An 11,592-nucleotide genomic window follows, 5' to 3' on the forward strand; every position below is an offset into this window, starting at 1 on the left:
TACATTTGTATAATGTTTAAAACGTAGGTGAGATCATTAGATTACATTTTTTTAGAAATTACACCATGTGTGCCATTGGTGCCACTTTGAATTCTTTTTATTACTTCTTTGTATTTTTATCTAGAAACAGCTATCAAAACAGATATTTCCAAATGGAGTTTAGGTTGATAATAATTCTAACAGCACATCGAATTGTGGTTAAGTATAACCATTGAATAAGGTGCTTATTCAATGGTATAACCATAACATAACATATAACGCTCTGAATAACGGTTCACGTTACTGTTGCCTGAATGTATAGAGTAAAAAGAAAAAGGAATAGAAATTCGAATTTCGACTATATTTCTGACGTTAAGAGCCACCAGGGAATAAGCGGCAGTGCAAAATTCTCACATACGCAACAAATGCTCCATTTGATTATCCAAAAACTTAACATTTCAAAAACAGATGCAATACCCTGACAAATAAAAGCTGACCTTTAACAACAATAAATGCCTGCGTGCGGGGTATTAGGTCCAAATAAGCTTTGTAGGCTTTTCTTTCTCTCGGGAATTTTGATTTAAAAAATGTTTTTGTGTGTTTATTGCGACTCGGATAGAGTTTTCATGACATATTTTTCTTATCGTAGTCCAAGAATTGTGTCAGGTGTTCATGAAAATTTCTGTAGTTAATTTTTTGGAGTTTTCGATAGCTGATCGAGGCTACCGAGTTTCCCAAATTATTAATTAGGTCAATATTGGGATTGTAGCAGATGCCGGAAGTGTACACTTCTTCGCGTAGGTATGTGATATTGTTCCTTTGCTGCGGGGTCGCCACTTTAGGGTATGGTGAGCTTCCGCGGTTGAGAACTGGTTAGCATTTTAAAGTGTTCTTTTGTCCCGGAGTGACCAGCGCATTACATTACATTATTAACTTGCTTTGACTTTGACTTTGATTTTTGACCTTTCGTCACTCCTTTCTGACCTATATCTATTTCTTTTACGTTTCACTTTGTTCTTTCCCATACTCATTTCTCTTCCGCTGTCTGTTATTATAATATCTCCTACTATTGTAAAAATCACGGTCTCCATGATGTTCTCGGTCTTATTGATCCTGACTTCTATAAGAAACCAAATTTTTAAATGCGTCTTCTATAACTCTCGTTGCGGTCACTTCACTTCCAAGTAATGGCATCTTTATTTCTCTTCTTTGGATTCTCTTTTTTATATTCTAGTTACATTATTTCCTTTAACTTCTTATTTTAAATCAAATCTCTTTCTCGTTAGAGACAATTGCAGATTCTGATATCCTATATACTTCTCATTTCTTGGAGCTGAGCGTCCCCTATTACTATGCAATATGTACTTCATCCTGGCGGTTCATTCTTTACTCGATCCACAATTTCCCCTTGAACTTGTTCAAAGTTTTCCTTGCTGTAACTTTGTTCCACTCTAATTGTATTGCCTACATGCTTTCTCCAAATTAACTCATGTCAATTCTCAGATTTTCAATTTCATTATTTAGATTTTCGTTTGTTCCGTATATTTTTTCATCCATCTTCGTTTCTATACATTTAAATTTCTCACACATACCTTCTTGTCTTCATCATCAATAGTATTAAATAATTCCGTCCGTCTGCTTTTTTCCTCTCCTTGTTGACTTCATACCTTGTTGTCCCAGAGGCGAGAAATTGTCCCCAAAGGCCATTACCTTTCAGCTCTATAAAAGATTTGTGTTTGCAATTATTTTTTATTTTTTCAAATAACCAAATGGCGATCGATAAAAAAATCACAAACCAAGATTTTTTGATAACCAGCCCATCGACAACATTTATCCTAAACATTTTTTTAATTTTTTTAAATTTCGTTTTCCAAAATGCATCGATACAGGTACCCATGTACAGAGATAACTCGCAAATAGAGGAGCTGTGAAGAAAGAAAGAGAAGAATGAGAGGTGTAATGGCAAAACAAATATTCAACTAATATCTGCAGAATGCTCAAAAGCGTGAAAGATATTGAATTGAGGAAAATACTGGAGTCTGGAGCGTAATACTGTATGTTTGTGAAGCATGGACAATAATTAAGAATGACCAAATGAATAGAAGTATTGGCATATGGAGAAGAACGATTCGATTGGGAAGACAGAGTAAGGAATGAGGAAGTACAGCAACCAGTTGGAGAAAGGTGATAAACCATAGATAACGAACAAAAGAAAGAGAATTTGGTTGGGTCACGTATTAAGAAAAAAACTGTTTGCTAAGAGGTACGTTGTGAAAGGAACTGTGAACAGAAGGAAAGTATTATAGGAAGCAGAAGGATGAAAATATATTTTTCTATAAACTTTTAAAATGCACAATATATTTTCAGAGGAACGATAAAATCATCTATCAAGGTTTTTATGATTTATATATTAAAACAACACATTATTTTCAAAAACATAGGTATTCGCGACTAGATCTAATCAAATATATACACATTAGGCACATTACTAGAAAATAAGTTTCACTCAGCTTCCTCGGATGTTTAGAACCAAACCACGTTTTCGTACAGAAAACATCGTCATATTTAGCAGGGCAAAAATGTTGATAAAGTGAAATTACATCAGAGGACTTGTTTTAAAAATCTTCACAGCTCCTGGTATGTACGAGTATTCTTATAAATATTTTGGAAAACCTTCAACAAGCTTTCTAACAGCTTTCTCGTTATTCTCTTCATCAGTAACGAACAAAACACAAAGACGGGTTAAAATTTTCCTGTCTTCAGCGGTAAGCTAAAATAAAATGTTTATAAACTAAAACTAGTACAACCATACCTTTTTTCCGATTTCAGATGGCATTAGCAAATATCGCTCCTTTGAATCCCGAAAGAGCGAATAATATCTGTAACATAAGAATCATTAAAGATCGATACTTAATTGTATTGCGCTAACCTATCATCTAACTGGTTGTCTTTAATGTAATGGATAATCGCCTTTGCGCCCATGAATGTGTTACGAACGAAACTTGCCAGACCATCCGTTCTCTCTTGAGATTTCATGTTATTATGCAAATCAAAAATGAATTTCAAAAACCTGGAAATAATTTACTGATGTATCGTAATTTAAATTCAACTTACCTTTGTTTGAAAACTACCGAGTTGGCACAAGATAAGGCTCTAAGATACTTTTGTCTCAAAATATCGTCATCAGTTAAACTATACTGTTGAATAAGAAAATTCCACAACTGAACTGTGGGCTTTTGCATTGCGGCACATAACCACATTTCCATATCATAATTTCTCAGAGGTTTTCCAGTAGCTTTCCATTCTGTTAGCATCCTCAGACCCTGTAACCTACACCGAAAGTCTCCCAATGTACACAACATTTTCATAATTTCCTCTCTTTTTAGTTTGTCCATGTGTGTATCATATTCTCTTGCGTACAACCCTACTCCGTCAAGGGACGCTTTTAAAAGTGTAATTAGATAACCCTGTAATGCTATAAGTATATATTTCCATTGCGAACTTCGCTTACCTTTACAATCCCGAATTCGTTGTCGTCTCGTCGAATTTCATTTAATTCAAAAATTATATCCAGATCAGTCAGATAACTCTTAATCGGAATGTAGTCTTGTTCTTTGGCCAAATACGATGTAAAATCCAAGAAAATATCCGTATCAAGTTTATCCCTAATAAAGAAGAAGAAGGCATCATCTATTAATTGGGCGCGATTTACCGCCGGGATTAATTCATAATCCTTTGAGTGCAAAAACTCCGTTAAACGTCTCCAATTTTCATTATCGTATGCCACTCGATAGTAACCTACAAAAATAGCGTTATAATTTAAGGGATGGGGCATTTTTGAGTTCTCTCTCATTTCTCAGATAAAAAATATTAGCCAAAATTCAGATTCTTCGGTTTCAAAGTAGATGTTACTTTTATAATCTCGTATGGTAGCGTAATCTTGGTTCCACACCAGTACGAATCAGATCGATGGTGACGTTTTTGTTGCTTTCTCGGTTTGTATAAGTGCACAAAATTTGTAATCAATGAATACCGCCCTAATTATGAGGTACCACCAAAAATTAAATCGGCGGGGATACGATCGCGTTTAGTTGAAGACACCCATCTGCCTTTAGAGAGTTTATTGCTCTGTATGAGAGCACACAATTTGTTGTTATCGGCAATAAATAGCAGAAAATTAGTACAAAACTATTAGCTTCAATTTGTTCGACAATTGTACTTGGGTGTCACATAGCGAAGCAAACCGTGTCCGCCATTTTCTTTTTAATATCTCGATAAATTGATACCACAAAAATGTAACTTATGAATGGATGATTGATTCATGTACTTATACAATGCGTTGATGAGTAAAGTGCGACAAACTTCAAGGGGTGATTCTGCATAATAAAGTAATGACAGTTAGCTATATAACTTTTGTCCGCAAATGCTTGTTTAGCCAGATACGCAATTTCCATGCAATTTTGTAATGAACTTTTCTTGTTTAATTCTCACCTGTTGCGTGCTTATTTACTAAAATCCATCCTCGAGGTTCACCTGTCTGTGCCGTAACAGTTTTATTGGTCATCCACAAATCAGTAACGGTGCTTTCAAAGTTCATCCTATTCTGAAAGGTATATGTTAAAGGAATGTACCAAATATTGTCCTCTGAATCGCCACTCAAATCATTCACTTGCTGAAAAATAACGTTTCTTCATATTAACTTAACTCAAATGAAAAACCTGCGAAAAAGTGACATCTCCTGTTGTGTAGTGTCTAATAACGGTAACAATTGGATATCCTGAACTTTTGGCCCAGTTTGATAAAATCGTATGTAGGTTTAGCCCTCCTAACAAATGCATCTTGCCTTCTCTACGCAAGATGTCTAAGTAACAATCATACAGGTTTTTTGGTTCAGTAACTCGTAATTTACTAAAAATCAAAATATGTTACACAATTCGTGGACCATTGCCACTTACTAGGTGTTCAAGTATAGTCGCAGACCATTTTGGAAAACGGATTCGGTTAATATGTGTTTAGTCATTCTAATGACCGTTGAGGCTAAAAATTTTAAATAAGTAATTTGGCCGCACACCTAAATTACTATAAGTTTAAATACCACGGTGTATAATAATGGAGGTTTATGTACTTCTTATCTTCAGAAGTTATGATCAATGCAATGTAAGAAAGATGTCAGGGAATAAGCAGCACATAACATGAAATTTTAAAATAGTACAGCTAAATTAAGCAAAAAAAAGACAAAATTCGGAAATTAATCTCGTACTTTTGAAATTTGGCAGAGTTGTTCACGGAGGTATTCTGATGCACATATCAAAAATCACCGGTACCTAGAGGAAAGCGGGAAGCCGCTTAAAGGTAAATTTTTGAGTTCTTCCAAAATACTCGTATATTCAATTAAATTTCCTATAAGTAGGGTTTTATGCTTAAATATCGTAAGGTTGATAGTTTATGAGTTATAGTGAGGGAGAATTGTAAAAATGATGTTGAAAATCAAGTTTTCGTCTGAATTGCATTTACAAAAACTCACGATGAAAGGCTAATAAGTAATAACATATAAATATGAAGTTTTGAATCCGATCGGGCCCAATTGTGAATCTGAACCATCCAGCCACACAGCAAAAAATTTCATCACAATCTGTCCAGCCGGTTAGGAGAAGTTCAGTCACAAACACACGTACAGAAAAGTTGTAGGTATACACAGGGTGCCCATTACCTATGTATGGAATATAGCATTACTCGGTAAATATCGACTTTATAAAATAAATTGTACTTATATTAAAGTTATTTGCCATTTTATTTTCCATTCCATTCCATTCAATTTTTTTAAATTTCAGTAAACAAATGAGTAGCCAATAACACTTTAATTTTTTTAAATAGCATTATTAGGCTCATTTGATACAGATTTTTTTTCTCTTTTCGATTACATAAAATCTTAATACCATTATAGTAGAAAATTCTTGAAAAAAATATAAAAAACTGTTATAAGTTAATTTCGCCATTAACATCAACATGGTTATCCAAGATCTCTTTTATTTGTCTTAACAATTGAATGTGTGATAGAATTTTGTTTATTTAAGTAACTTGGTGCATCGGAAAATAAAAATGGTTCATTTAACAGAAACTGAACGGATACAAATTTTTATTATGGTTGGTTATGGAGATCGCAAACGAACACAATTATAGAAGTAGGTAAAATTTTTAATGAGCGTTATCCAAATCGAGAACCAATTACCCAGTCATTATAGTTAGCAAAACTTTGGAACGGTTTAGAGACAATGGACGTGTTACAGATTTGTGGTAGACTGGTCCGAAGAGACAAATGAAGATAAAAAGCTCGATGTTTTACTAGAAATCGAAGAAAATCCAAATACTTCAACTCATCAGTTATGTTTAAACCATGCCGTAAGTAAAGGTTCAATACACAAAATAGTACATTCAGAAAAATTACATCGGTACAAACCGACTTTATTGCAAGAATTATCCATCGACATGTTGAGTTTTGTGAATTTATGATGGAGCGAATCAACAACCATTTTCGCTATAATATTGATTTTTCTGACGTAGCTACGTTTTGTTTAAATGAAAATGTAAATAGGCATAATTGTCGATATTTGGCCGCTGAAAATCCCCACTGAATGATCCAAAATCATACCCAAATACCACAAAAATAAAACGTATGGGTGGGAATTTGTGCAGATTACATAATTGGACATTTCTTTATTCGTGGTACTCTAACTGGTGAGCGTTATTTTCAATTATTGCAGCACTAAATTATTCCAGCTTGTCATGTCAAGCAAATCTTGATGATCTTTGGTTTCAACAAGATGGGGCACTGTCATTTAGCGGGACGCCAATATTTAGATGTGGTATTTGCGGCCCGTTGAATAAGTAGAAAAGGGTATCTGGAGTACGGGAGCCTCCGCAATCTCCGGATCTTACACCTTGCGACTTCTTCTTCTGGGGATATTTGAAATCAAAAGTGTATACAAACCAACGTCAGAATCTGACCGAATTAGACAACAAATACAAGCTGAAGCTCCAGTAATTTCACCTAGATTGCTCAAAAATTCTTTTCAAGCTTTGCAGTTAATGGCGAACATTTTGAACACTTATTACCATGAAAACCGTTTTATTGCTAATTTTGTATTATTTAAAAAAATTAAAGTGTTATTCGTTACTCATTTGTTTACCGAAAACTAAAAATATTGAACCCTAAACCGTTTCAATGTTTTGCTAACCACTGACTGTGTAATTGGTTCTAGATTTGGATGACGCTCATTAAAAATTTCTCATACTTATAATTGTGTTCGTTTGCGATCTCCATTACCAACCATAATTAAAATTTTTATGCGCTCAGTTTCCATTAAATGAACCATTTTTATTTTTCGATGCACCAACTTCTTTAAATGAACTGTATTCTATCACATTAATGACCTTCAATTGTTAAGACAAATAAGAGATCTCGGATAACTACATTGATGTTAATGGTGAAATTAACTTATAATATATAAAAAAATCTCTATCAAATAAGCCTAATGAAAGAGTACATTACTATTTAAAAAAATTAAAGTGGTATTCGTTTAAATTTGGCAAAGTTGCGTATTTTGATACTTAACAAAATGCAGTTTTGAAACTCAAAAAATTCCGACAGCTTTCGGAGATATCCGGATAAGAAGGAAATTTTGCAAAATTAGTTAATTAATTAAAATTAGTTAATTAGTTAATTAAAAAAAAATTTCAAAATAAATAACACATTATTATGACCACTTTTTTCCCTCTACAAAGTACAACACAAGATATCAGTTTTAAATTTTAAATCGGACGGTTCGCCTCCTGTCAACATTCAAAAATGTAAACATCACAATTTTTTAAATATTGTTAAAATATATTCTTTTTTGCCTAGAAAACTTTGTCTTGAGTAGTCTACGTACGAAGTTTCGTGCGTTTTTACGAATTAATACCGCTATTTCCTATTAAAAGATGTTTGCACTTTTGAAATCAGAAAAAAATTCTCTATCAAATGAGACAAAAAGTAAAAATGACTTCCATAAGAAAAAACAATGTTGATAAATGTTTACTGGAGACGAAACGTCAAACTTAAAACTTAAATTGTAGAGGGAAAAGAGATCCCCATGGTGTCTCTCGAATTTGAATCAACCTGTATAATACTTTAACTTTTATGGAGCACACTTTTATCGAAAGTTACGATATTTAAAAAAAAACTAAATAAATTAGGTTTGAACGGCTCACTTTTCCCTCTCACCCCTTAGTAAGGGGGGGGGGATTTTTGATAAGTGCATCAGGACACCTCAGTGAACAACTCTGCAAAATTTAAAAAGTACACATTTCCGATCTTTTGCAAATTTCGCTGGACCAAAAGAACTAAATACCTACACGACGGCATGTATACCTATCTTAAACCGTCTACATGCTTACTCTGTCTTCAGATAGAGCCGTACGAATACACCTTTCGTATGTTACATCGTGTTAAATTTACCTTTCTGATAAGAAATAATTGCTGCTGGAAATACGTAACTTGCTTCAAAAATGAAATCCATAGGTTCGGTGGACGGTAGGAGATCTTCACGAAGTGATCGCTGAAATTCCTCGACAACGTATTGCTCATCTAACCGCCAACTTGATCTTAACTGTATAGAGAATGGACGTGTTGATATGAAAGCAATATTGGAAACAAGTTCATAATCATTAAAAACGTACCTCGGCGGCTATAAAATATTGAAAATATGTAGCGAATCCCTCATTTAACCACATATAATGCCATGATTTTAATGTAACGAGATTTCCAAACCATTGGTGTGCAATTTCATGCGAGTTGTAAGTCAAACACGTCTGAATAGCCCACCGCGTATTGTTATCTGGACAGATCACATACTGTTCGCTATAAGTACAAATTTACCACCTAATCATAAGCCAGAGTCTGCCTATTTTACTCAAATGTAATCAGACCCCAATTTTCCATTCCACCAACTTTGTTGACGACACCAACTATATCAAGCTTGTCTAGTAAATATTTAATACCGGTGTACTTCTCCATTGCATCTAGGACGTTTGCAGCTTCCGTCAGAACAAAATCGGTACTATCCTCCGTAAATTGTGGTCTGACTAAAAGTCGAATTTTCCCATTTTGCCTAGTGTATTTCATATTGCAAATAATAAAGGCCACAAGATAAGTTGACATGGGAGGCGTTTCTTTGTAAACATCTTGGTAGCGATCACCTCCCAAGTACCTTAAAAGTATAACAGTAGATAGTGAATAACAGTAGAATTCCTTACAATGTCTGCACTAGTGGAGAGTTTGAAGCTGAAATTGAAGAAGAGGAACGGATCAAATTTACTATAAATGTCGCTTTCAAGTGTGGTTCGTCGAAGCAGGGAAACGTTTCCCTTGCAGACGTAGGCTCAAAGTCACTTAAGGTAATAAACCTAAAACACCTTCTACAAAAGTTCAATAATGCGGTGTTCATTACCCCTCTGATTTATGTAAACTCTCAAACTTCTCGATGTAGAATCCAGTTCTTGAGTCGGTAAAGGTGCCTTGATAATTTTCGATAGTCAATGTATAAACCCTTCCTCTTTGTAACTCTGTTTCCAATATTATAACAAAAAAATCTTTTTCCTCATCCGAAATCGTATCTTTGTGGAACACCTCATTTCCATAGACATCGCGTATTTTTATGGAATTGTTCGGAATCTCAAGCGATTTCGCGTGTAAAGTAATGTTTGATGTGCTTTCCAAAGCCTGTAGTTCAATTGAAACGCTTCCACGATAATTTGTTTGTGTTAATGGCTCTAATGTTACGATGTAACGCAACGGTTTAACACTCTCAGGAAGAAAATAGTCTTCTGTTTGACATATTACTTGAGTATTAAAAATTGTGAAATAAATGATTAATTTTAACACCTTCATCATACAGTATAGATGCACAAACGAAAGTTTGGTACTGTTCTAATTTCATTAAGCAAAACGATAATAAAGTCATTAGCTTTACATCATAGCGATATGATAATTTTATTTATGTAAGAAGATAAAAGCATACGAGGAAATTATGGTATTTATTTTGAATCAGTCGTTTTCCCAAACGGAAGTGTGCTCTGACGAATAAGTCGCAGAATCCTGGCAATTTTGTTTATTGCCAGGTAGTATTGAAAGGCAAACCTTTGTAACTACTATAAAGGGTATTGTGGGTGTTATGAATGAAATAACACAGATAAGATCAGCAGCATGTGTCTTGATGGCCTCTGGCCTGAGATATATACACTATGTCAATTTCAAGGCGAGATCAAAATAGCATATATGTTAACCCCGGTGCCCTCAACCCTCATCGGGTCCTTGAATATTTTTAATGGTAACAGTGCGTGATCGTTGGGAAACTTTAAAAATGCTTTTCAACCATACACAGTTATGGGCTTCCACTGTGAAAGGTACTCAATTAGCGAACTGAATCGAATGATTATTAAAATAATTACTGAAACAATAGGGGAGGGTGGTCAAACTGTAATCAACCATTTTATTATTCGAAAAGACCATTATTTTTTGGTAATTTTGCATTCACTTTGTTTTATCTCCAGTGCGGTTTGAAAGGGCATAGTAAATTAAAATGAGTGGGTTCCAAACAAGAAGGTTCCAAGTGCCAAGATTGTCCAGCCTTACTTTCGCTAGATATTTAAAAGACGTATTTTATCCATTTCGTTTGATTTTCGGGTACGACCCTTTTAGTAAGCTGACGCTGTAATTGGACGACTGGGCGAGTCGAATGCACGTTTTGCACGTTTTTTTGTATCACCGTAAAAGAAGAAATTTCTACTACTCAAGATCGTACACTTATTATATTTTACCCATTTCGTATGTTTAGAACAAATTTATATTCTCAGATCCTCTGTTGCGTCAGCGAATATGTAAATTAACGTCGGAATTTTCAGGGTAAAAAAAATACACTCATACATTTAATGGATTTAATGGAAACGCTCGTTAGATTTCCGTTTCGATAAAGGAATACTCGCAATAACTACTTAGTTTTTTTTTGCGCGATCGGTCATTTCTGACTATTTACCATGGGTGTTTCCATGACAGTACGTAGAATTTACCAGTTGCTATGATTACGACGACGCCAAAATTACTTACCGATCTAAAAACAGAACAGCAAAAATACTTACCGACGCCTTTTTAAAAATCAACAGTCTTACATTACATTTAATCTTTAATTATTGTTAGGTACATTAATCGTACAATTTGTGCTGTTGTTTCCTATAGCAAGACGCTATTTCTTAGTGCATAGTTATATTGGTTGGATAATTTTAATTTCGATCGCGCAAAAAATGTTATAAGCACGTCGAACGTTAAGGGTTACCGTTCTCAGACAATAATTGGAGTCGTCGCTTCGCTCCTCCTCCAAACAATTGTCTTCGAACGGTAAAAATCCCTTACCGTTCTCCATACTTAATATACTATTATGCTCGCATCTTTCTGAGAACTAATTTACTTTTTGACTATCTGTTGCCCAGATCCGACTTAATCGCCCGTTTTCTGCTCGAAACGAACTAATATCTTGGACCACATACTAAAAGATATCGTAGCCCAAAACCGAATGCCTCTCC

At 34.4% G+C, this 11,592-nt stretch overlaps 1 protein-coding gene across 1 annotated transcript; it reads right to left on the reverse strand.

Moving 5' to 3' along the window:
• Window positions 1-2,368: 2,368 nt before the first annotated feature.
• Window positions 2,369-9,940, reverse strand: LOC116167387 (aminopeptidase N-like). Its single transcript, XM_031482738.1, has 13 exons — window positions 9,465-9,940; window positions 9,271-9,420; window positions 8,928-9,224; window positions 8,695-8,875; window positions 8,474-8,624; window positions 4,935-5,016; window positions 4,698-4,887; window positions 4,471-4,651; window positions 3,491-3,777; window positions 3,094-3,446; window positions 2,909-3,049; window positions 2,792-2,858; window positions 2,369-2,749 (listed from the first exon to the last, which is right to left on the reverse strand). Exons 1-13 carry the CDS (start codon window positions 9,905-9,907, stop codon window positions 2,633-2,635), a joined length of 2,640 nt encoding a protein of 879 aa, XP_031338598.1. The 5' UTR covers window positions 9,908-9,940; the 3' UTR covers window positions 2,369-2,632.
• Window positions 9,941-11,592: the final 1,652 nt, after the last annotated feature.

The sequence above is a fragment of the Photinus pyralis genome, unplaced genomic scaffold, assembly GCF_008802855.1.
Source record: "Photinus pyralis isolate 1611_PpyrPB1 unplaced genomic scaffold, Ppyr1.3 Ppyr1.4_LG3b, whole genome shotgun sequence".
In the NCBI taxonomy this organism is placed as follows: domain Eukaryota; kingdom Metazoa; phylum Arthropoda; class Insecta; order Coleoptera; family Lampyridae; genus Photinus; species Photinus pyralis.